The following is a 27,235-nucleotide window of genomic DNA, read 5'->3' on the forward strand; positions in this document are numbered from 1 at the left end:
TAAAGAATAGTGCAGTGACTGACAATGACATAATTACTTCTCCAGATGATTTTGAGTATCTTAAGTGATAGAATTAATAGAATAAAATTTAAAATAGCATGAGCCTATTTTAAAAGGTGTTAGATCTGAGTAACTTTCTGAAATGGACACAAGTTGAGGTTTTCCAAAGGATCTTTTTAATCATTTCAATTTTATATTTGTTTGAGTTACTGGTCAGCTAGACCCATCATGCTTTGTTGTGACTTTAGTAATATCTATGAAAACTGAATTGTGTAATACACAGTCCTGAATTTGTTGGAAAGTGGCAATGTTCTATTAATAGTTACATTTTCTACGTATTGTTATTAATAATTCTCTTTATGAGTGATATATGTTTTTCTAATTGCTATAAGTTCATTTTATTTATTTATCCTTCAACTTTTATTCAGATTTGATTATTCCTAATGATAATGTCCTTATAGTTAAAATGCTTCTCCAGTTTTTCTTAATCTTTGTAAATCTGGAACTTCAAATGTAAACATTTGAGGGATCTTTTTTACAAGTGTGAATTAGCACAAGAAGAAAAACACAGCTGGCAAATCGACAGTAGCATTGTTAAATTAACAGTTCATTTCTTCTGTTCTGAGGCACCTAACATTTGCCCTAAAAGGCCATTAAAATTTTAGATTAGATTCTATTTCTGTTGTGTAGTAAAGAGAGTATTTCTTCTGTATTTGCTCCTTCTGTTAAATTAAATTCTTTGTGGGAACTCCATCAATTGCATTTGGAGATTTGACCATGATTATCTGAGGTCCTTTTTAAGTGCTTTCTTAATTACAATTTGAAGGCACATTATCTCATACATATAATTAAATAATCTAACATTCTTGATCTCTTTTGTATATATGCACAAAATATGTACATATGAGATAGACACTATTTTAAGGTCATATGACTGTATTTAATATGATCATTTAATTTGTTTTTCACATCCTTATCACTTAGTAATGTAAACTGGATGACGATGCTATTTTTCACTTAGTCTAATCCTATTTAGTATTTGAACACTGCTCCCATTTCTGAGCTTTAAGTTCTCATACTTATCTCCACTGACTTTGAGGAAGGTTGAGAGACTTGTAGCTGATCACCAAGTTCCATCTAATCTGTTTGAGGACTATCTTTAATAGCGGTATACTTAGTTTGTTTTTTAAATCTCTACTGAGGGAAATGGAGTTTTTGTTCATTTCAGATAATTGAGGAAATATTTACATAGCTTTTGCATTTTTAATTTTGAGGAGGATAATCTAGATTTACAAAAAGGTCCCTAAATTACAGATAGTTCCTATATACCCTTCACGTATCTTCCCCAGACGTTAATATCTAACATAATTATAGTGTAATTATTAAAACCAAAAAGTTAGTGTTGTTAGAATACTATTAACTAATCTGCAGACTTCTCTTTACCATTTTTCCTTCTGATGTCTTTTTTTCGGGCTTAGGGTCCCATCTGGGCTTGCATAATGTGTTTAATTCTCATGTCTCTTCAGTCTTCTTTAATCTGGAGTAACTCCTTGCTCATTCCTTACTTTCCATTCCATCACACTTTTGAAGAACACTGGCCAGTAATTTTGTAAAATATCACTCACTTTCAACTTGTCTGATACTTCCTTGTGTTGAAATTCAAGTTACAGATTTTGACAAGAATACCACAGAAGTAATGCACTAGCCCTGGTGCATTATATTAGGAGGAGGAGCATGACATCGAGACACCTCATTATTGGTGAATTGAACTTTGAACACTTGGTAAAGTGGTGCCTGTCTGGCTTCACAATGCTAAGCTTACTATTTTCTACCCATTTTATTTAATAAATATCTTATGGGGAGAAACTTTGAGACTGTGCAAATATTCTATTTCTGATACTGTCTACTAATCATTAAGCTCCATTAATAATTCTTGATCACAGCAGTTATTATTGTGATATTTGGAAATAGTGATTTTTGTTTTTGTTGTTCCTTTTTTCTTTTATCAACTGAAATTCCTGGTAAGGAAGCACTGACCTTCCTCTCACTTTCCATCAGTATGGCCTCACAGATATTTTTCCTCTCTGGGTTATGTCCATTATTGTCATTATTCTCTTTAGTGTTCAAATTCTCCCAGATTTGGCCATCTGTAAATTGGCATCTGAGTCCTCTTGACAAGGGAAAGTAGATTTTGAAGAGGAGTCAAAAAGGGTGCTCAATGGTTTCTCCGCCTGCTGCGCAAGAGCAAGGACCCAAGTTCAATCCCTGGTACCAAAAAAAAAAAAAAAGGGTGCTCAAGCGCAAGGTCCCGAGTTTGATCCCAAGTACCAAAAAAAAAGGGTGCTCGTGCTTGGGAAAGGTCAGTAATTGAGGCACGGCATGTAGCATAAGATATGAGTTCTAGGGCCAGGGATTTAGCTCAGTGGCACTGCGCCTGCCTCGCAAACACAAGGTCCTGAGTTCTATCCCCAGTATCCCCCCAAAAAAGTACGAGTTCCAGGGTGGGAAAAAAGCAAATCTGTGTGCCACTAAAGGTCTGTGAGCTGTAGAATTGCTTCTAAATGAAGATGCATCTCACCTATCTCACATGCTATCCCAGCAATGATAGCCATTGCTCACTATTGCTCCTTTGATACTGGCTTCATCCTCATATTCTTTGGTTTTTCTTATTCCTGGTGTTTGAATTTTGATGACTTTCAACTCACCTTTCCCTATTCTGGTCTCTCTATCTTTCGCCCATTTGCTTCCTATGCTTCTGGATGTCTGGTTTTTTACTCTCCTATGTTATCTCCTGGTTAATTTATCTTGAAATGTGGCATTTTTCTTACCTAGCACAGTATCTTTTATCTTCTGTCAGTCTTCATTCAGGCATATTTTTCTAGGCACCTTTCCCAACCTGACCCACTCAGATTTTCTTATTCTTTGTGTTTTGATAACCTCAGCATTTTCACTGATTTTCAAGCTACATTTGAACTATTGATGCTGCCTGTCTTTAATGCATCATCAGACAGTTTATCATACCTAGCCCAGGATTATCAACATTCTTCTCTCCTATTACTCTATACCCTGAGGTTAGATCATATATTGACTATAGAGCGCTTAGAAGAGTTTCTCCTAGTGCATTTAAATTATCCAGGTTGAAAAAAATGTTACTGATATTTATTTTACTTATTTATTAAATTATAACCAGGAGTAAACAGCCCCTACCCCTGCCCCCACCACCTATACTCTCAACTTCAGTGGTTTACCTTTTTCTGACCAGAATCTTTTAAGTCTTTTGAGCCATGAACTCAAAACAAATGACAAGCTGTTGTCAGAGCCACTTAATGTATTTTCAGGAAGTTGTCACTTGCCTTCATTTTGTCAAAATAGATTTTTAAAATAATGAAAATTGCTTTTGGTCAGTGTTTGTATGCCTGTATATATTACAGCATTTCATGTTTCTGTCTCAGCAAGGATGGGGCCAGTGAACAGAACAAGTTTCCTGTTTCTCATCTAACCTTATCTTTCTCAAGGAGCAAGCATTTTATACCATGTCTGTCTGCTGTGTCAGTACAAAATACAATCAACATTTGCACATGTGGACTCGTCTGATCTTTTGGCAGGAAAATATGCTTTCAAAAAATAACAGCTATACTATTTGTAATATGGATTGTCCTCAAGTACTGTTTTAATATAGTCACAAGAAGGCTAATTGTATATAAAATTAAATACAGGAAAGAGAAAAAAGTTACAGTATTACTTTTTTCAAGCTATATGCACTTTGAAGTGTCATGTTTTTAAGTTATTTTGATTATGTATTTTAAAACAACTGATACCAATACTTACCTGGCTATACTTTAAATATGTTTTCGCACATAGCACCCACTACCTCTCGATAATGAAACAACTTCAATAAGATCACTCAAAATGGCCTCTTATCAGAATACTGATAAACTTTTTGTTATATTTAAGTTTTAGTAATACAACACTGACAAGAGAAAGATTTTAAAGGGATGCTTATAATATTACCACTTTAAGTTGCCATTTAATAGAAATAGAATCCTTTTATTTTCTGCAGCATTCTTAGTTTACCTGTTTTAAGCAACAACTCTAAAGAGAGACACTCTGCATTTCTTCTTTGTAGTAGGCGGGGCTAGAGAATAAGACTGTATCTTAAGTTAATCAATCAGGTGTTCTTGCCTTTCAAGATGTTTCTAGATGTTAAATCAGTTTTCACTTTAATGTAAAGCCCTGGTGGGGATTTTGTCTGTTTGTTTTTCAGGGTGACGCAGACTTATGATGCAGGTGCATGTATCTACTTCTATTTTGCCTTCAACTACAGGGGAATTAGTGACCCACTGGCTGTGTTTGAGCAAACTGAGGTAATTTTGCACACATGCATGTAACTTTCATATTCTTTTATTAATTTAAATAAATTTTAGTATTGTTTTATGAATTTCAGTTTGACCCTTTAGTCACACATGGTTTATCTGGCTGCTAAGTCATAGAAATGAAAAGTATATTTGTTATACTAGATTATGTACTGAATTGTGAGTCTAAAAATTAATGTTCTATATACCTGTAGTGTGTGATTGTTTGGTTGTTCCTTATATAATAGCTGATTTACTTATATAACAATAGGAATTCTAGTGACTATTGGGATCTTTGGTATCACTTTGGCAGCCTACCCATTTCCAGGTGGTGGCTGCTGTTGAGATCAGCAGCCCTCATGCTCTTGGTATATGTTGTTATAATATCACCATTCTAGGTTTGTATGTTCTATAAAAGTATACATAGGCCATTAGCACTCATTTGCTGACAGTTTCTATTATATTTCTTAAGTGCCCTTAAGCTGCTAGGGTTTTTGGGGGGGGGGGGCGGGCACAGAGTTGGTACCAGGGATTGAACCCAAGGCCTTCAGACTGAACTGGATTCCCACAACTTGTATTTTTTTATTTTGAGACAGGGTCTTAATTGCAAAATTGTGCAGGCTGGGCTAGAACTTGGAGTCCTGCCTCAACCTCCAGAGTGCTGGGGGTTGCAGGCATGTGCTAGCATGCTCAGCTAAGTTGCTAATTCTTATAAAGTCTTCTGTTGATTGGCAGTATTTCTCATTGCAAGTGTGTATAGAGCAGAAGTAACAGATGAAACTCTGGAGGAACTTGTAGCAAACAGATTTCTTTTTTTTGGAAACATTTCTTGGGATGTCAGGTGCCCTACTGTTTTAACTCCATTATGTGCCTTCCTAAATAGTACCTATAAGATAATTTCAGTGGACAGCATACTTTTAGGCCCAAACTATAGTTAGAACTTGGTTGGCTCCCCCTTAACCCTGTCCTCTTCTTTGTCTTTTTTTTTTTCTTTTTCAGCTTTTTTCGAAGTATAATTGAAATACAATAAATGTTACATATTTAAAATGTATAACCTGCTGAATTTTGACATATATATACCTGTGAAACCATCACCTGAATCAAAATAATCTATTCTTATTCCCCTAGCTCTTTAGTGCTTTGGTGATGGTATCAAAGGTCCTTTGCCAGCAGCACCACACAGTGAGACTGCTTCCTCTTTCCCAATCTATATTGTCATTTGCTGGGTGCTACTGATATTAAGGAATTACTGCTTTATTTGGAATAATTTGTTAGAATTCATAAGTTTTAGAGCAGAGGTTAACATATTTCAGGTTCTCTTGGAAACCCTTAAGTCCTCGGTAATGAGGGATTTTAGAGACTACTTGCAGTGAGATATGGTCCATCTGTCCCATATGGGCCCTCTTTTTAGGGTTAAAACAAAGGAAATAAAGCAAGGTTTTGTTTTTGATCCCACTTACACACAATTAGATATTCATAGAATTGACAACTGACAAATAATTTGTCCCATGTCATTCATCTAAAAAATTGTCTCCATAAAGGTTTTTATGGTCAATCCCAATAGCTTTGTAAGTAATCTTGACTCTGATGCCTCCTGTATATTAGACAAATAATCTAACTTATTTAAACCTCATTTTTCTTTATTTGTGAAATGGGAATGATTGAACCTTGGTTCACAAATTTGATTCTTTTCATGATTCTGGTCACAAACCAAGTTGGATGAGAACCAAATCAAATTTCACTGGTTAGGTTCAGTGTTGAGCTTATGGGGAAATTTGATTTGGTTCTTGTCTGGTTTGCTTTGCAACCAGGATCGTGGAGATAATTGAATTTGTGAACCCTGTGTTTAATAAGCTATAGTGAAAATAAATTAAATACTATAGGTATGGGCCGGGGATTTAGCTCAGCGGTTTCGCTGCCTGCTGTGCAAACACAAGGACCCGAGTTCGATTCCTGGTACCAAAAAAAAAAGTAACTACTATAGGAAAATTGCTTGGTGCTGTTCCGAACATACAGGAACCAGTTGTTCATTGTATGTTAATAGTGCTTGTTGGTATAAGATGTTTACTGATAGTAGAACCTGACTCTGCATTCACCACTTTTTCCTGATTTAATCATTAATTTAGTGCTTGTGAATTGGTCATTTTGCCTTTTTTCCTCTACCAGAATCTTGAAGTAGACTTTGTAGGTATTATGTCTATTTACTAGAAAAAAAATATCCTATAAAATTAGGTTGCATATTTTAATTGCTTTTTAAACATAGTTAACCCAAGAGGGAGGGAAATTATGCTTCTGGTTCATTATTTAACCCAGGAAGTATGTGCCTCCTTTGAGAGTTGGGTCTCACTAGCTCCAAAGTGAAATCTGAGTAACAATGATATGTTGTATTGTTTCCAAATACAGGCAGCTGCTAGAGACGAAATCCTTGCGAATGGAGGGAGCCTGTCACATCACCATGGAGGTATCTTATTTTGGGGGTAGAATTTTTAGTATTCCACTTCTTAAAATATTTACTTCAGGAAAATGTTGCGGAGAGTCATGATGTGAGTAATTTGAGACCCCTTGAGAGTTCCTAAACAGCTTTAGGTCTTAGAGTAGCTGTGACTGAAGTAAATAGATTGTTGTAGTAATCAACAGAAGCTTATTTGACGAGCCTACCTAAGTATGGAGCCTGGCCTCCCTTCTGAGTTCTAACCTTATGTTACTAGATAAGAGCCCAACTTGCCTGCAGGGTATTTGGCCATTAGACCACAATTTTTTTTTAAAGTTTTTTTTTTTCTGTACTGGGGATCGAATTCAGGACCTTGTGCTTGCCAGGCAGGTGTGGTGTCATTGAGCTAAATCTCCAGCCCACTAGACCACATTTTTTTTTTAAGAGAGGAAAAAACTCCATAAATTATTTTCGGCTATTAATGGAATGCAGCTGGACATAAATTGTACATATATTGAAGAGCTATTTGTTCTATCCATCCAAAACTCAGCAAATTAATCAATACAGGATATGAAAAACTTTTTCTTCAAGATTTTAATTCTATTTTGTTTTACTTAATAGCCATTTGGTAAGTGTCAGGTTTTAAACCTATCAAAAAATTTATCACATCACCAATAAAAATGATTATGATACACATGAGACACATCTACCTCTGTTACTAGTAAGCTTAGGAAAGTAGTATGAGGCTATCTTTTAAAAGTTAAACAGTGACCACTCTATCGTTAAAATTGTAATTTTGAGATTATGCACCAGTTCTCTGTAACAGAAATTTGTACTTAGTATATCCCTGCATATAATTTGATGCTTAGAAAAATAGAAATGTGTAGATTCTTAAATCCTTATAAATAATTTTTAGAAAGGAACATAAAGACAAATGATTACCCAGTTTAAAAACTCAACTCCTATGCCTACCCTTCTTTTCCTATTTTATTTTCATTCATAACACTTTCTAATATGCTATATGTTGATTTTGGTTTTTTTCGGTAGCGGGGATCAAACTTATATGTTGTATTTTTAAAAGCTATCTCCTTCTACTGGAGAGTTAGAGTCCATGAGGATGAGGATTTTTATTCTGTTTATTGCTGTATACCAGAACCTGAGATACTTGGCCCAGTCAGCCTCTGTGCATGCTCGCTGACTGAATGAAAGAGTTCGATGGAAAAAGGAGTGGACAGTAGAAGACCTGTGTCCATCTAATATTCTCAGAGCGAGGCCTGGAGAATGCTAATGTGGATGTGTGTAGTAGATAATTTTCAACAGCATTATATCAGGTTAATATTTTATATCACCTTACTCTTTTGTAACCCCCACAAATAAATGTTTAGCTTTGTTAGCTGATGAACAGTAAAGTGAATGAATGTCTTTTTCCCCTTTCCTTCTTCTTTGTCCTTTCTTAACAAATGTTACAGGACAAAAATGAAGAAATGAAGAAAATGGATATTAAAAATCTCTCAAGTAAAATTAAAAACTCTTGAGTATTCTGAAAGTCTAAACCTAATTTTGGAAATTTAAATAGGTATTTCATTTAAAAACTCAGATTTTAGCTCTATTATGTTCAGAAGGCCATATAAGTTATTTAAAATCTTAATTCTATTTCAGGATGATACTATTAATATGTAAAGAACTTTAAAAAATAGTTAATATCATGAAGAATGTATATGTTCTTCATTTTAAGTTGACCGAGTGTGAGGAGGAGGCAGAATAATTTAGACATAATTACTTATTTGAAGAAAAATCAGAAACCAACTTTGCCTTTTGGTATGTGTGAAGAGTCAGCAGCACTCCTTCTCTGAAATTGGGACATGTAGATTCTGAGTTTATAATGATAAATATGAGAGAGGTCTAACTCTGGGAGATGGTAAAAATAGCTGAATCAAGTGTATAAGGAGGAAATAGACACTTAATTGTCATTTAGGTAATTGGCTATTAGATGAGCTGTTTCCTTAATTGTGGGATGATCTCAATTCACTCAAGCTTTACAGTGTCCGAAATTCTGTAGAGGCAGGAAATGACCAAGTGACCTGAAACATTGCAGAGGAAGGCCAAGCCAACAGTATTTTCTTGGCCAGTGGTTCTGAACCTCTTCAGGATCTGTGAAGATACTGAAACCAGCCTAGTAGTGGCTACAGTGAGATGCTGAAAGTGGAATATAGCTGAAGTGCTGATGTTCCTTCGTCAAGTGTACTGAGAGTTTCTTGCTGATTCTAACAGAGCCTATATAAATATACCTGAAGTAATATATCACTACAGAAAAAAAAAAGAAATACGAATTTAAGATAATAAAATTAAACACCTCTAGTACAAATTTACTTGAAATTTGGATTTTATTTACAAAAGCTATGGTGATAGTCCATTTTTTTAATCAATGCACAGAAATAGAAGTTAAAACAATAATCATTGGTAAAAATGTAAAATTTAGCTTATAATGTCATGATTATTCAGGTTTTGGTCCCAAAGTAAATGATGAAAATATTGCCCTGTGGGGTTTTTTTCTTTATTTTGTGGGTATATGTGTGAGTATTTTGAGGATTTAACACTTTGTTATTTTTGATTCAATGTATGCTAATGCCTTTTAATATTGTATGATATGTTTTCCATATTGCAAATATCCCTGGTCTGCTAAGGCCTTATGGTCCAGTAGAATAAAATATAGCATTTCGAAAGCCACTGATCAAAATGGTGGGATCGTGATAACATCACCACTTTAAGATAAGAGTCCACCCTTTTCTTTGAAAAGCACTCAGACTATGACTAATAAGCATGTAAATGCTGTAGATGCTGAAACAATGAAGAGAAGGCAGGCTGGAAGAAAAGAATTATTTACAAAGCTGTAAATGTTTGTTGGGGCTCTACATAACTTAATCTTCTTTAATCTGCTAAAAATGCAGCAGAGTAGATATTATTCCTGCCTTTCCAATAAGGATTCTGAGATACTCTCAGTGAGTGTATAATAATTGGCCCTAAAATCAGCAGTGATTTTTAGGGTAGAATTTGCATTTGAACATAGGTCCTCCTGCCTCAGTAACCTTGCCCTCTTAGCAACCAAAAATGTCAGAAATGGTTTAAATCTAAAAAGATTTGGGCTAGGGGTTTAGCTCAGTGGCACAGCGTCTGCCTCGCAAGCACGAGGTCCTGAGTTTGATACCCGGTACAAAAAAAGACAAACTAAAAAGATTGAAATTGATAGCCTTTGAAAGATATACATGATTAATTTTAGAAATATAAGAAGAAATACACAATTACTTTTTTTAAAAAATACACAGCTTTCTTTAATTTTGACATTGTCTAAATACCAACTGCACTATAGAGAAAATAGACAAACAGAAATGAACTAAATTTTAAATTGCCTCATCACAGATATTTTCATTGTTTTCTCAGTTCTTGCCCATATATCCATTTTACTTTCTAATTGTTATTATATTTCCTGGCTATAGCATCTAACATGTCGACAATATTATGAAATAAAACAAATATAGATTAGATCATGTTAAAGTCAAACCACTTGTATTGTTTAAGTGCCTTTTCAGGTTTTAGATTTAGAAGTCTTTATTTGTTAAAGATTCCAAGTTTGGTGAAATAATTTATTTTTAGAAACTAATTGGCTTGACAGTGAATGTAGCAAAGTTTGATTACATGTTAACTCTTTAAGAAGCTCTGCCCACATTTAAATATAAATCTTTTATTTCTATCCTGTTTCTTACATTTTTATTTTCCACATTGCCAAACATAGTGCATGGAAACAAATTCCAAGCTACCCGATGCTCTTTAGTACTTAGAGAAGGCAGTCAGGGCTGAATACAGTGCACACGTCAGTTGTGCGGATGCAGTGAAGATGCTTTCCCTTTCTGAGCTATTCAGGATTCATTCTGCTGTGTTCACTTGGGGGTTTTCTCAGTCCCCTGACTTCAAAGACCATCTGTCAGCTCGTATGTTCTGATGACGCCAGCTACCAAAACACATCACTCTTAACCTCCTCCTTTCAAGTCTTGTCTTCTACCTGAGCTGGTGCAGGGGCCTCCTAACTGAGCTGTCTGCTTCCACTCTGTTGCCATGTTCGCGTCTCTTGCTGCTGAAGTAATCTTAAGAAATCTATGGTTTCTTCTCACACTCAGGAATAAAACCCAGACTCCTTATCATGGCCTTCAAATGATGTATCTTTCTACCTCTCTTCCAACATCTCTGATTACTTTTTTCGCTCTAACAGCACTGGTCTTCTTGCTATTCTTCAAACCAGTTGTCTTTGCCTTCAAGGCCTATGCCAGCAGCCCCCACTCCCCAACTGCTCTTTCTCTAGTTCTTCACCCTGTATATCTGCATGGCTTACTTTCCTCCATCATTTAAGTCTCCAGTAAAAATGTCACCATCATAGAAGTGTCTTCCCTTTCTCCTTGTGCAGTTTCTGTGTTCCTCATTTAAATTCAGATCAGTGAGATCACTGTATTCTCCAGTCTCTCAACACTGACTGGCTGCTCTCCATAATTCTGTGTAATGGTTGCTCATGAACCTGTTAAGTGAGTGGTAAGTGCATGCCCAAGTGCCCCTAGAATGTGGGACTGTTTCACAAGTTTTCAGACAGCTCTGAAGTTTTCAAATTAAAATGGCAATAGTCTCATTGCTAATTTAACTTCAAACATTTAATGACTGATCCTATAGGCTCACATTTCATCATAGAAGGACTCAGTTTGTTTCATAATACTTCCGGGCAAGTATATTAGCAGAGTCAGTTATTTACAGAGCAACAAAATGAAAGAGTGTACATTTGTCTGCTGCATTACCACCATTTTATTGTTCTACCCTAGATGCTGTACATATGCAGAGTTCTGTTCAAAATTCTTTAATATAAGCTTGAGGGGCTGACAAATAGAAGAGAATATAGGCTTTGAATCAAATCTGTATTAGAGTTCTGGCTCTGCATTTAACTAGCTGTGTGACCTTAGGGAAATTTCTCTGAGCTGCAGTTGTCCTTACCTACAAAACAAGAATAATGAACAGTGCCTACCTCATAGACTTATTGTGAGACTTAACTGTAACTGTGATAATATATGTAAAACATATAAAATGGCCTGTATATAGTAGGTACTTTAAAAAATTGTGATTTATTTTTTAAATAACAGCAAGGAACTCTGGTTTGTATTCTTAATCTCTTGTCCTAACAATTAATTTTAAAAGATGTATACATCAAAGGATATGATTCAACAATAGTCTTAACACTTTTCATCTCTAACCTACAGTAGGTCTCACTATGTAGGAAGGCCTCTTAAAATCAATATGAGAGAAAAATAAATTTCCTTCACACTGTTGGCTGTGAAATTTATTGTAGAAAAATTTCTGTTTTATGATAGCTTCTCTGTTCAAAGTTAATAGTCTAATTTATAAATTTTAAATGTCCACTGCTATTAAGTATAATCTTACAAAGCAGAAACCTTGTCAATATGAATTTTAATGTGTTTAATTATCTTGCTAAACTTAATACTATAGCTTTCAAAAGATGGCTTTATTTCTATGAGTACAAAAGATTTTTCTAGACTTGCACCCTGAACTGATAACTCAACCTCTGAGCAGCATCTTTATTTACTGACCTTCATTTCAGGAAGTGTCATGACACTGAGTACCATTTTTAAGTTTCAGAATAAGTAGAACTGGAGGTTGGGAGAATATTGATGCAATTTCTCTTAGAGGGTTTGGCCTGTAATTGTGATTGATAACAGTTGCTTTCACTATCTGGAAACAGACAGGCTGGTTTGTCTGCCTACAATCATGCTGTGATAAATGGAGCTATTTTAACTCTGGTTTTGTGTATCAAAGAAAACAGATGTAGTCTGGAACTGGAGGCAATAGGAAATGTAAAGCCTGCTTAACTTAATCTTCATAGTGCTTGTTTTTGTAACTGACGAGCTGGTCAGTTTAAACAGCAGAGTTTATGTCAGCCACATATTTAATTTCAATTTATGACCCAAGTTCTTTTGTTCATTTGCTAAAATTATATGTAAGTCCTTGTCAGGAAGTAAAAAAACTTGATTAAGTATAACCAGTTCTAGTTTAAATATTGGATTTTTTTTAACTTAACCAAAATTATTTCCTATTAAAAGCACAAGGCAGTGCTTGCACAAAAGCACAAACTCTTTTTGCAGTCTTGAAAAATTCTTATATCTTATCAGAAACTTAAAGTAAAAGAAGCTGAGCAAAAGATCAGTTTTGGGATCACTTGAAAAACCTATAGCATGAAATAAATGGCATACCTATTGGAAAGAAAAAATAAAACTGTCTCTTTTTGTATATCACATGATTGTTTATGTAGAAAATCAGAATCTCAAGGAATGTATAAAACAGCATCAGCAAGATTACCAAATACAAAATCTTACACACTAATTAATTACATTTCTGTGTATTAATAAATACGCAGAAGTCAAACTCTTAAAATGCCATTTACCATTGGTCAAAAGAATAAAATAAAGGTAATTGTAATAAAACACATACAAGGCCTAATTATAACAAAATATATAAATATATATGATCCATATTCTAAAAATTATAGAATGTTATTGAAAAATACCAAATAAAACTAAACAAATGAGACATACAGTGCTCATGGGTTGGTGGAAAACCCATTGTATTAAAAATGTTAGTTCTCTCCAGATTGATTAGTTTAACACATTTCCTATTAACTTTTAGCAAGAATTTTTTTGTGGATATAGGAAAGATTATTCTAAAATTTATATAGTAAGACGGACTTGATAGCTAAAACAGTTTTTTGTTCGTTTGTTTGTTTGTTTGTTTTTGGTACTGGGGATAGAGCTTGGGTCCTTGTGCTTGTGCAGCAGGTGGTGAAACCACTGAGCTAAATCCCTGGCCCAACAGTTTTGAGAAAAGAAAATGTCAGAACAATCAGTCTAGGTACAGTAAGCAAGATTGTGTGGTATTGAGGAAAGACACATAGATCAATGGAACAGAATAGAAAACCCAGAAATAGACCCACACAAGTATATCAGCTCATTTTGACAAAAATACAAAAGCAACCTAATGAGGAAGTAAACCTTTTTCAAGAAATAGTGCTGGAGTAGTTGTACATCTCTAAGGAAAACAAAAACAAACCTTGACCTAAATCTCATGTCTGCACAAAAATTAACTGAAAATAACCAAATGACATTAGATGTAAAACATAAAACTTTCTGACTTTTAGAAAAAAATAGGAGAAAATCTTCAAAATCTGGAACTAGACCAAGAATGTTTAGATTGAACACCAAAAGTATAATCCACAGGTGCTGGGGATTTAGCTCAGTGGTGCCGCTGCCTGCCTTGCAACCTCAGGGTCCTGAGTTTGATCACTGGTACCAAAACAAAAAGCATGATCCACAAAGGAAAAATTGACAAAATGAATTTCCTCAAAATTAAGAACTTTTACTGCATGAAAGACTTCACAAGGAGGATAAAAGAGTACAGAGTAGGAGAAAATATGTGCAAATTATACATCCAGCAAAAGATATATCTATGATATATCAAGTATTCTCAAAACTTAATAGCAGAAAGGAAAGGGTCCAATTAGAAAATAGATAAAAAGCAAGAAGAAACATTTCACTGAAGAAGATGCACAGTGGCAGATATCATTCATTATCAGCTTTATTCAAAATAACTGACAGCAGCCCAGATATCCTTTAGTTGGTAAATAAACTCTGGTACAACCATGCCATGGAATACTACTCAGTAATAATAATAAAAAAATGAACTGTCAATGCCTATACACAATTTGGTATATCTCTGAAGAGGTACCTGAAGGTATAAAAGCCAACCCCAAAAGGTTACATACTGTTATTATTCTATAACGGTTTTGAAATGACAAAATTATAGAAATAGAGAACAGACTAGCAGATTCCAGGAGTCAGGGCTAGGGAAGAGGTGACTGTAAACTGGCAACATGGATGCTTTTGGAGGGAGGGTACCGGCGATCGAACTCGGTGCCCTGTGCTTGCGAGGCAGGTGGTAGAACCACTTAGCTAAATCCCTGGCCCTACACAGATGCTTTTGATGGTGGAACTGTTTTGTGTCTTGATTGTATCAATGTCATTATCTTCTTTTGAGAGCCACCAGGTGAGTATAGCCTTTCTAACATTCAGTCTTTATCATTTTACCATAAGAACCACAGAAAATTTGTTTTGCTCTTTATATTATTTTTTTCAGTTTCTTTTTTGTGACTGGCCTTTTTTCACAGAACTTAGAAGATGGTTGTATTTTTCCACTGAAGCAATATTATAGTTAGATTCTAAGAACAGACTCTAAAACCAGTTTAACCCATAGTTTAACAGAACATTATGCTTTTTCAGCTGTTTTACAGGTTAAGCAGATTTGAAAGCTAACGAAGAAAATCTATAGCGAGAATGTACTGATTCTCCCCTGCCCCGCCCTATACAACTACAGATGTTCAGCTCAAGACATCGGGGCAGGAACAGTATTTATCTGTTGTGTCCTACCACATGCATATTTGAAGTAGCTTATAGCCATTAGGAGAGCATAAGTGGCTTGTATAACACCATTTCTCTTTGGACCTCTAAAGGAACATTTTCTTCAAACAATTTTATTTCTAGAACATTATAAGTAAGATGTTTGTCCATCTAATAAAAGTAAACATTTTTTTATTGTCACAGAACATATAACTTTTTTATCATTTCATGTGATTAGTAAACAAGCCTAATAGGCATTTTCAAGTATAACATCTGTTAAAGGTGACAATAGATAAAATTTATTTCTCATGTTCTGTAACCATGCTGTCCAAGTTAAAAGCCAGTATGGTACATGTTAAATTAAAATTAACATTAAAAATTCACTTCCTTAGTTGAACTAGCCACATTTCAAGTGTTCTATATCCACATATAACTAGTGGCTACTGTACTAAACAGTACATATATAAAATTTTTTTTCACAGAACATTCTACCAGTGTTATAAAAATTTATTTTGTACATATTTTCACCTATCGGAAAAATGCCCCCAAAATTATGACTTGAACTTTTTCTAATTAGTAAACATTCAAGACTTTAGGTGTTAACTTTTAAAATAAAGCCACCCTTGTCATTAATTGTTGATGTTCTTACAGTGTAACTTCTGTCTACCCCTTTTCCAAAAAATTCTCTCAGTTTGATCAGCAACTTCAAATTTAGAGCAAGATCTCTTTGCAAATAGGAGCCACTTAAAACTGTTAATTTGGTTAGTTGTAGCAGTCAAACTACACCTTTATGGAAATAGTTTGGGATCTTAGAAGATAAACACTTAAGTCCCCAACTTATGAACATTCGAGATGTGAACTTTCATAAGTGTACTATATAAGACTCACTTTGTCAGACTTATGAATATTCTCCTGGAGCAGAACTCGTTCGTAAGCCAGAAACGTACTATAGATACCAGAATTTCTTGATCTAGGTAGTTTACATTTTAGCCAGATTGGGGGGCGGGGGGCACCTTGTGCATTGTAGGATGTTTAGCAGTACCTATGGCTTCTACCCAGTAGATGCCAATTACATTGTCCCAGTTATGACAACCAGAAATATCTCTAAACATTACTGAATGTACCATGGGGGCTAAAATCACCCCAGTTGAGGACCTCTGAAAAGAGTTTACAATCCTACGGATTTTGAAGGATATGAGAAGTTTAGGTTCCATGACATACTTTCTCCTGTCAAAGGTGTTGCAGAATGACTCTGAATATATCCAAGAAATAATGTCAGAATATAGGGAATGCAAGGCAGATACAATCGAAGGAAATTAAGGAAACCCAGATTGCTTTCCCTAGATATCTGAATCCATTTACCATATCTGAAGTAGCTTAGAAATAACTGTTGATACCTCCTTTTTATTTCAACTAGCACATATTGAATTCTTACTGTGTAGCTTGTATGTACTGTATCTTGTAACAAGACTATGAAAAGGAATAAAAAACGTGGTCCAGATCTTCAAGAAACATGCAGTATTTTCTCATTTTCTACTTGTAATCTCTCCCTCTTTTCTGACTTGCTCACTTGCTTCAGTCTCTTGTATGGGCATTGATTGCTACTCTGATTTAAATTTGAAGACAGGTTGAATCTAGCTCTTGTCATCTGTTAACATCCTAAAATTCAAAACATTTTGTTAGATACCTAATCTCTAAAGATCTACTCAAGGGTTTAGAAGCACTTATTGTATGAACTGCATAGATGAAATCTTAGCATTTAAGAAAAGTGACATTTTAAATATTGACAATAAGAAGAAAATCTTATATCGGATTTTAATTGTTTTAGTGAAGTCCATAGTATTTTTGAACTTCTTCTGATATCAGAAGTTTCCTTAGTAGAAAACAAGCCAGATGATTTGAAGAAACCAAGCATGGCCTTTATCCACAAATCATTAAATTTAGTTTCTGTGGAATTTTTTTCAGTCACAATCCCATCTCATGCTCTCTTAAGGGCTGGGTATTATCATCCCTTAGAGTCTGTTTGCTGACATTCAGTGAAAACCAACCAACAAAATAGAAATGAGCTTTGCATTTCTTTGCATTTCAAGGAAATGAACAGCTAAGTCCTCTTTTCAGGATGAAACCCAGTGCTACTTGAAGATATAGTATCATAGACAGATTCACCATATAACTCAATGAGTAGAAATTGTCCATTGTTTTAAAAATCTGACCTGTAGATTAGTGCTCAGTAGGCACCCAGGATTTTCAAACTGGAACTTTTGAAATACAGTTGTTACTTTTTAAATTTTATTTTGGTGCTGCTGAGGCTCACACCCTGGGCCCTATGCTTGCCATGCAAGCCCTCTACCACTGAGTCACACACCCACAACTCTCGAAATATAGTTGTTATAATAATAGTTAGCTTTTTGCTTTGGCTAAATTCTACTTTTAAGTTTTAGTTTCAGTAAACTTGTAAGTCTATGGTCCCGTTCATAATTTATACTTTTTAGTAAGTCTATAAAAGTCTTTCTCATCTTATAATCAAACTTCTGATTAGAAAAGTGAAAATATATCCAGCTAAAAAGACCTCTGGAGTAGCAAGCCCTAGACTTACCCCTTTTAAGATGGAATTATTTGGTAGTTTCTATTGAATCTTCAGACCCTTAAACCACAAAAAGTAGTTCCAGATAGTGTTTGGGGGCAAGGCTGCTACCATGTCCGTATGACATCTCTTTGCCCTTGGTGACTGCCGTACCTATCTATTCATTGTTTTACACTGTTGATCATATTACAAAATACACTGTTCCTTGGGTCTGTTACCATCCAAAAGGGAGTGTGGAGCTACTGTATATTGCAGAACACACATAAAACTTGTTTATCCAGTCTTATGTACATTATTAGAAATAATTAAGAGCTGGGGATTTAGCTCAGTGGTTCTGCCACCTGCCTCACAAGCGCAAGGTCCCGAGTTTGATCCCTGGTACCAAAAAAAAAAAAAGATTAACTCCATTTTTAATTTACGTAGATAAAGATCCCTCTACCATTTGTTTTCTATAATGTTCAGTATTTGGACCATCTTTTTTGTATCTGGTAAATACATCTACCACTTTAAAATATTTGGCTTAAATACTTAGGGCATTCTTTATTTAGAATAATAGTGAATTGTGGAATACAGGGTCTTTATCTTGTTTTCTTTTTTTCTTCGTACCGGGGATTGAACTCGGGTCCTTGCGCTTTCACAGCAGGCAGTGAACCCACTGAGCTAAATCCCTGGCCCTTTATCTTGTTTTCAAAGATGGTATACTTGACTTTTTGTGTCTCAAGTGTTACGTCTTAGGCTAAGAATCAGAAGTCAAAGAAATGTACTTGAGTCTGTAGCCATGAAGATTCCACCTCAGATTATCTGGGTCTAGAAAGAATAAGAAGCTTCCTGTGGTATGAATGTATATATGCCTTTTCATATAACTGTCACATACTAGGTACTATATGTTGAAATAATCTGAGGCCAAATGTTATTTGCAGTTTTTGTTCATTTATTTCCCCTCTTTCAGAAAATGAGCTGTCCAACTGTTTAAGCAATTACTATATAAATGTATACATGTGCGTTATATATGTATAGATCACTATAGTCAGCTAATTTTTGAACACCTAGCCATGCCAGTTAATGGTTGTACAAAGACATTCTTGTTCTTGTCTAGCTCTAGAATAAGCCTTCTACTTTGAAGTGTCTTCCTTCTCTAGAATTAGGCCTGTGGTGGTTTGTTGTTTTAATTTATTGATGCCTCTGAGCCAACCATAGAAAGTTTTCCAGAATCTCAAGACTGTTTCCACTAATTGCCTTGTTGTTCAGGCACATTGAGTATTTTTACTTAAACTGTATTTTCTTTTTGTTATATTTAATAAGAAAAACGAAAGATTTCTAGTCCCTTTAATTGCATAAGCCATGACTTCTAAGCCCATTTCACTTTCTTTTATCAATAGCAGAAGAAGCTCCCAAACCTCTGTCACTAAGGGGTTAAATTCTTTCATCAAATATGTTTATGAGGGGCCACAGCTATGTTGGCTATACCGTCTTTTTTTTTTTTAACTTTCTAGTTCACTAATCAAATGTATGTTAGATTGATTATTGTAAAAGTATAAAGCATAGAAAATTTGACAAGATAGATGTGTAAATTATCCTTCTGACAGAACTAATGATGCACTCCAAGCACCTTCTGTTTTCCAGCGCTTGGTGAGCGACTTCATTAAATATGCAATGGCTGTTGGGTGGCTTCTCAGATGATGGTTCAGCTCCTCGTGGAATTGCATTATTACTGGAGGTGTAAAACCATGCAGACAAGCTAGCTGTTGGGCATCCTGCTGAGCTCCTAATGTTCTCCATCTTGTTGGAGCAGTTGTTTGCAGTCTTTTCAGGACAATTACATCTATAACCACAGGACACATTCAGTGAAACTATATTACAGATAACAGTGGAGATTGGCATTGACTGCTCTTCACCCTTCTCTCGAGCTGCCTCAGTGTGGGTAGCTTGCCACTTCTACCACTCAGAGTAGTTGCTTTTTTTTTTAAGTTAACTGAACAAATCTGGAAATAACTGATTTTTAGCTTTTTTAAGTGCTTAAACTCACAGACTATTAGAATCGAAGAGACTAGATTCTAATTCATTTGGAGATAAGAAAACTGAGGCTGAAGCATAATCATGGATTGTCCCTTAGGAGAGGTAAAAGGTCCCAGCAGAACATCTTTTAGGTGGTACAGATTGTGTGAGTAGGAATTTATACTGTTTAGCTTCTGATTTTAGAGCTTCTTTAAAATTTTTCATTTTAAATTTAATTATTTTCCTGCTGAACCTCATTTCCCCTCATCTTCACATGAGAAATAACGTATTTCTAAAAGCCAAGCAGAAATATCTGAGGGTACCATGCCATTTATTATTTTGATGACAATTTGATGGTTTCCTGGAGAACTGGACACAAAAGATGGTTTGAGTTGAGCTACAGTGGTAGTTAAGGCTTCTGAAAGGCAGATGCTGTGATGTATCACTGCCGCCTGATAAATGGGAGTGCATTTTAGAATGACAGGTTGAACACTTTAATGAAATAAGGTTTCCCATCTCAGTTAGCCAATTAAATCACTGTTGATGACTTCAGATCATTAATGCACATTTGTGCAAAATGACCATTAGAATTCAATTATTACAATAATACATGTAGTTGAGAAGTACTAACTGCTTATAATCCTAACTGTAAATTAAAAGACATCCGTTTTGCCACAGATAAGTCTGTGTGGCATTGCTTTGCAATGCCAAACCAAGTTGACATATCAGAATTCTTTTACATAGCCTTTCTTATGAAAGTTGTACTTAGAAAAGGTTATTTTTCATTAAATGCTTTTTAAAATATAATTTATGGTGCTAATCATCATGTTATTTCATTCTCAAATTAGAGATAAAGAGGAGGGGACATTACATAGTTTATAAAGCAAAATATTAAGTTTAAGATGGATCAGGTATCTGATTTTTTTTTAGTGCCCCCAAATTTCTGAATATGGAAAAACAATAGGAATAAAGCAACTATTGTTAAATGGGAACATGCAAATGTATTTAAAAGCACTGTGAAATAAAATGTAAATAAAATGCTTTAGGCTTTATAACCAGAGGTTTTTTTCCCATATGCCTATTAAAGGTTAGGATTTTGTTTCCTTTTAAGTTTTTGTGCTCTTTAAAATACTTTAGGTTCTACACGCTGTAATTTTTTGGTAAGTATAGCCAACAAATTCATCTCAAAATAATGTTTTTCTTAAGTTAACTTCATTTTCTTTGAAACTTTGGTATGTTTTGGTAGTTAGGGCAAGAGATAGGTTCTTTTGAAATACATGTTTTTCTCATCTTGTTATTTGTAAAATGGACTGTAATCTCAGTCCAGGCTTCCTTCAATCTCCATTTCATAGTTTACAGAGAAAGGAGACACTATGGAGCACAGGCTTCCCCTGGGAATGCATTGGGCTTAATGAGCTTGATAGTCTGGTGGGCTCAATAAATCAAATAAAGCAAAACATTTCTCATTTTTGAATAAAAGCATTTATCACACAGTGTTTGTTCACTCGTGGTCACAAGATTGATTGGTTCCCAGCATCATAGTGTATATTGAAGCATTTTTTATTTTGTTTTTCCAGTGGGCAAGTTACGGAAGCAGTGGCTGAAAGAAAGCATCTCTGATGTCGGCTTTGGGATGCTGAAGTCCGTCAAGGAATATGTGGATCCCAGTAACATCTTTGGAAACAGAAACCTTTTATAATCTATTAGTATCATTATGAAAAATGTCACTTTTTCTTTTTAAGTTTTCAACAGTGGTTATACCAGTAATCAAATATATCATAGACTATATTTTGACCCTTTTGTTTGTTGGTTTAAAATAAGTTTGTTTTCATTCTGTTTTCTCATCTATGGATCGACAGATGGTATTCCTACATCTCTCTCATTGTAGGTTTATCAGTTTACAGCCAACGATTGTCATTTCAAATCTTAGCACAAGTCTGCCAGTTATTTCTGAGAGAGATGCTACCAGCTGTTTTATATTGATGCTTCCTCTTTGGAAACAGGCAGATTTGGGTATCATCTATTGCTTATCTAGCCTTTTTTTAAAAGACTATTTCTGGGAAGCAGATATCTAGAGAGAGTCCACTTAGGGTGATACATGTATATGTTTTCTAAGAGATACTCTACTGTGAGTAGGCCATTAAGGGAGTATATTCATGAACGAATATAGGCAGGCTGTTATTGGAATGCCTTTAGTTCGTAAGGTGCTTGGCCTACAGTTTTCTTCAAAATTAGTATACAGTTGTAAAACTTTTAATTACCAGTATACAGTTATTCTGTGAGGGGACACATTTTTGTTCTCCATGTTTCTGTTTGTACTGAGGTATGAGTTGTGTTTGTATCACTGAAGAAACCTATTGTTATATCCTAGATCATTCATAATATGTTTTATAAGAAAAGCTGACACCACTCATTGTATGTGAAAGACAGGTTTACCATAAAATGAATGTCTTTATCCAACCCAGAGTCCTGTTTCTGCTGTTGCATGCCTGTGACTGAGCTGCAGAAGAAGCTGCAGCAGGATCAGAAGGAAGACTCCTAACCCTAATGTCTCCCCCTGAAAGAATTGTTTGGCTAAAAAGCAGTCATTGTTCAGCTATTGAATTTCAAACCCTCAACAGTTTCAGTGACAAAATTTTTTTATTAACCCAACAGCATGATAAATTTTCATATAAAAGTAAAGTTTGAATTTAGTTCCTAATGGATTAATACCTTTTTTGAATTACTGGTTTAACCTTGATTTTAAAAGAAATGTATTAATGCATATACCATAATCAAAAGTTTGAAATATCCTGTTTCTTAGTACAAAGAGCATTAATCACACTTAGAAAACATTTTTACATTCAAACCTGGCTATTAAAATAAGTGAAATAATTAGTTTAAATTACTATCTGTCAAGGTTCATGATTCACTTTTTGAGATGGATTCTTTTCTTAATAAAATACCTAACTTTTGATAATTTTTTAAAATTAATGTTTAATCAGATATTATGTCAAAATGCAGACGATCTTTTAAAAGGACACACTGTCTGCCTATGTAGCAACAGCTCCAAGGTATTTTTGGGCAGTTTGATACCTTTTATATTTGAAATAGCCTTAACCAGAAAAGTGAAAATTTAAAATTGACAAAAAGGTATTTTTAAGACTTCAAAATAATAATTTTTAACTATTAAAATTGACCTCAGACTAACAAACTTAAATCTGTAAGCAAATCAAAATTACTAGTTTAACAACAAAAACTAAATATTTATTTTTTAGAAGCTGCCTCTCTTCATTGATGATTTATTTTTAATTATAAAATTTCCAGCGGATCTTTTCTTAAAGCCCTTGAGGATTTGAAATAGTTGGACACTTGATGAGATTACCTCTAGAATTATAAGATTATCAGCTTTATAAAATGCATCTATTCATGAAGTTGATTTCTCTAATTGGTGATCAAAATGTAAAAATTAGTAAGGTACTAATATCTCACTGGAAGTGTATACATGTTTCTGAATAATTTTTTAATAAAACATTCATAAGCAGATTCATTCCTTTTCATGTGATTGTTATAACATTCTTTCCCAGGGAGTTTAGATGACAACCTCAGAAATCTATACTTGATATTAGGAATCTATAAATGTAACACTTGAAATTATTACAATCACTGTTCTACATGAACCTTATGGAAACTAGTGATTTATGCGGTTTTTTTCCATGTATACACAACTCTCCAACCTTGGTTTTATAATGGTGACTACATTTTGTAGTGAGAATCATTTCTGCAGAGATCATTTTGAAACTCAAGAACGTTCATCAGTACTGTTTCATTCTAATTTAGAAAATCAGAAAGCCTTCACCCACTTTAACCCACCCACCTCTGAGAGGAACCTTGGTATAGACTTAGTGTCTGTAGAGGACTGAGTTCATGAATATGCACAAAAGCACTTAAACCATGCCTCTCATGCCTGAAGTATCTAAAAATGGCTTCATAAGAGTCAAAGTTAGGAGAACATTGTTTATATGAGGCTTCTTAATTCATTTTTAATGTTTATTTAAAGATTTAAAAGTCTGTAGCCTATTTAGTTTTCAGTACTGGATAATAGTGTCTTCTCTTTCTTGAGTTGTCATATTTGTGATATTTTACTTAAATTCAATGATATCATTTGGGCTGGGGCTTCATTGGGAATGGGAACTTGCAGCTGGTAGAAGCAGCATTGAATACTAAAGAATATGAACGGGCTTTATTGATCCTTAGAGAAACTGCTGCCTTAATGTTTGGTGCAATTTATTGTAGTGCATAAGTATTTAGTCCTATGCTAGTAACTTGAACTTTTTTTGTTTTGTGAGAACTGGAAGCCACGTGCTTATTATCCCCAGTATTTTGCCAGAGAAGAGAATTAAATTCTTTCCTCCTCTGAAAATTTGGGAGTTTTCTTCCTAAAGTGCTTACATATTACAGCACCATTACTCTGAAGTTATTTACGAAGCTGGAAGCTTTCTAGTGTGCATAGCTGTGTTGAGGTATATTTTGGAAAATAAAAGTGCAATAAAGGATGAGCTGCCATCAGAGTGTGTATTATACCAGGTACAGATGGTTGCAAAGAAACCTTTTTTTCAGAATATTGTGTTAGCAACTCTTAGATTGCATTTTTGAAAATACTTTTTTGCATGTTGGCCCCAGATGTTTTCCCTTGTTAAACTCTTTCATGGCTACAACTTCTTAACTAGCTGATTAAAAGTCCTAAGTTGAAGTGTGTTTCCTCAGGTCTTCAAATGCAGCTGGGTTTGGCTGAACTTCTACTCCATATTAATGTTAGAACTCAGTTGTTTACTGTGGGTTGATTTACACATTGTGTATGGTAGCACTGGAGGCAGCCAAAGGGAATGTTGTGGAAAGCATATCTATATCTTAACAAACACCGAGACAGAAGTTAATGAGAGCTTTAGTAGCTTTTTGTTTACCTCTTACTCTTTAGGAACTTTGATTTTCATTATTACAAGTGCCAGGTTAGGATTGAAGAATTTTGAGTGGTCCTACTTTGGCTTTATGAGTTATAAAAGTTGGATTTTTGCTTGTCTTTATGTTCCTAAATGAGCCATATGTCAACATATTTGTTTAATTCTTACTAATTTTACTTTCCTGTGGGGGGGGGGGCACTGACCCTGAAATCCAGAATGTGTAAAAGGTTTACTTAAACTGTTGAAATAGTATCTTATATGAAGGATGTAAGTTACTCAGCTTTCTGTTCCCTAAGCCAAATAGTGTTTGTCTTCAGTATGAAATTTAACTGTAAAAACTGCTTGTATAAATGTCAAGAGATTATAGAAACATTATTAATAAAATGGACCTGGGTCTAAGAAATTTTTTTCTTCAAAGGGAGTGTGAAGCAGTTTTTTATTCTGTTTGCATATTGGCTTTTCTTTCAACCTTAGTTTTGGCTCTTTATATTGCTACTGATTTGAAAAACAAAATTGATTCTTTATAGCCTTATTGATACAGTATAATCTGTGTCCAAATTCCTTTGGATCCATAGTTGAGCATATTATTACCTAGGTTGTATCAATCTCTAATTACATTTTATATCAATGTTAAATTCCCAGGTGCTTAGTCTTCCATGATTCTGAAGCTTGTCCTTTTTAAACCTTGGAAGTTCCTCAAAGAATAAACAGCCTCATGCTTTTCTAACCACAGCAATTAATTCCTTAACAAAGGAGGGTGGGACCATGATTATATACCGCACTCAAGCCAAAAAACCATGACAAAATTCAGTAACTTTAGTTCTGTGAACATGAAAAGATTTCTCTTTTGGTTCCCAAAGGAAATTATTTTATATTCTTTCACAAAGTGAAAATAATACATTAAGTATTGCCAAGAACATTCTTCAGATACTGTGAATTACCATTCTGAGAGAAGGAAAAAAATGTTTTAGTATAATTTCTAAGTAAGATACATGTTTTTAAGGCACATTGTTAGCAATGTTTTTCATGAGCACCACAAGGGCCCTATGAAACATACTTAAATTAACCTTATTTAAATATCTAAAAGGACATGATATGCTTGTGCTATAAATATTTATTGTTCTACTTAAACAGTATCCCCAAAAGCTCACAGTGCCTTGTTGAGATTCCTCCCACTCCCATAAAACAGACATTTAAAATAAGTGGGACGGAGTAGGTCTTTAAAGACAAGTTGTTTGGGGCCAGGGATTTGGACCTGCCTTGCAGGTGCAAGGTCCTGAGTTCGATCCCCAGTACCAAAAAAAAAACAAAAAAAAAAACCAAAGGTTTTGCAGTTCAAGGCTCTGCCTGTTCAGGAACATGTCAGGAATAAAGTAGTTGTATGTAGACATACTGAGAATCCTTTCCACAGTGTTGGTTTGGATTACATAGCATATTTAGTTGAGTGTATGGTGGACCTGTACTCTCACATACTTGTCATCAGTCAGTGGGATTTGTATCTGCTTTCATTTGTACATTTTCATCCGTACTGTCCAACACTGTGGCCCTATGATGTGGCTTGGCAGATGTGTCATACTCACTGAGCCTTGAGACACTCCCACCATGCGATTGGATATTTGCTTACAGCTCCCTAGGAGCAGGGCCTGGAAAGGGGGTTTCTGTTCCTTATGTTGCAGTCAGCCCTTCTTTTGTGTGATGGTGCCTTAAGAATAAATAATGCATTTCTGTTCCTGGGCAGTGATAAATCTTACAAGAAATATGTGTAAGTTAATATCATTTTTGTTGGTTTTTGTTTTTGTTTTTGTTTTTGCTAAGCCTGTGAAATACTTTGGCTTTGATACGACTTGACTTAAATAGTCTTCTCTTAAGTCTTCCTCCAAGGCAGTGTGTATTCCTGCCAATATTGTAGTAATCTTTTGGGAACTACATGTGGGTGAGCACTTGTATGTAAGCCATTATACTGCTGTAACTAATGCATACAGACAGTCCTCTATACATTTATAGTCTAAAAGTGGATATGTAGTGAGAAGGAAAATTCCTGAGAGATTCCAGCTTAGCTTTGTTAATTCAAACTGAGCCATACTGCTTTCCACAAGGGCTCAAACTCATAGTCTATATACTGTGTTTCCAGTGTATGTTTCCATTCTCCTTTTACTGGTTTTCTTAGACTGTACTATTCTATAAGCAAATGCCCCTGTGTGATTTTTTTTTAAAGATGGGAACAAATAAATAATATCAAAACTGTTTATCGTTTACAACAATTTTTGTTTATTTCATACTGATTTCTTGTAACCTTTAATGACAGCATGATGCTGTATTCAGAAAAATAAAGATACACTGTGTAACCATGAATAGCCTCTCTGGTAGTGAAGGACATGCACAAGGTTCATGATTTGTCCCTGCCTGGCTGTCACATTGGAGAGAAGGTTGTAGCTGTC

The 27,235-nt window shown here is 34.8% G+C and overlaps 1 protein-coding gene across 1 annotated transcript in view; it reads left to right on the forward strand.

Annotated features, from left to right (window-relative positions):
• Agps (alkylglycerone phosphate synthase) overlaps positions 1-25,214 on the forward strand; it is a 141,790-nt gene extending 116,576 nt beyond the window's left edge. The window contains exons 18-20 of the mRNA XM_004857740.4: positions 4,265-4,364; positions 6,756-6,813; positions 21,435-25,214. Coding sequence (XP_004857797.4) covers positions 4,265-4,364; positions 6,756-6,813; positions 21,435-21,556 — 280 coding nt within the window. The 3' untranslated portion in view covers positions 21,557-25,214. The remainder of the gene's footprint in view (positions 1-4,264; positions 4,365-6,755; positions 6,814-21,434) is intronic.
• Positions 25,215-27,235: the final 2,021 nt, after the last annotated feature.

Source organism: Heterocephalus glaber, unplaced genomic scaffold, assembly GCF_053883595.1.
Source record: "Heterocephalus glaber isolate CG9 unplaced genomic scaffold, H.glaber_assembly_v1.0 deba00000347, whole genome shotgun sequence".
NCBI lineage: Eukaryota > Metazoa > Chordata > Mammalia > Rodentia > Bathyergidae > Heterocephalus > Heterocephalus glaber.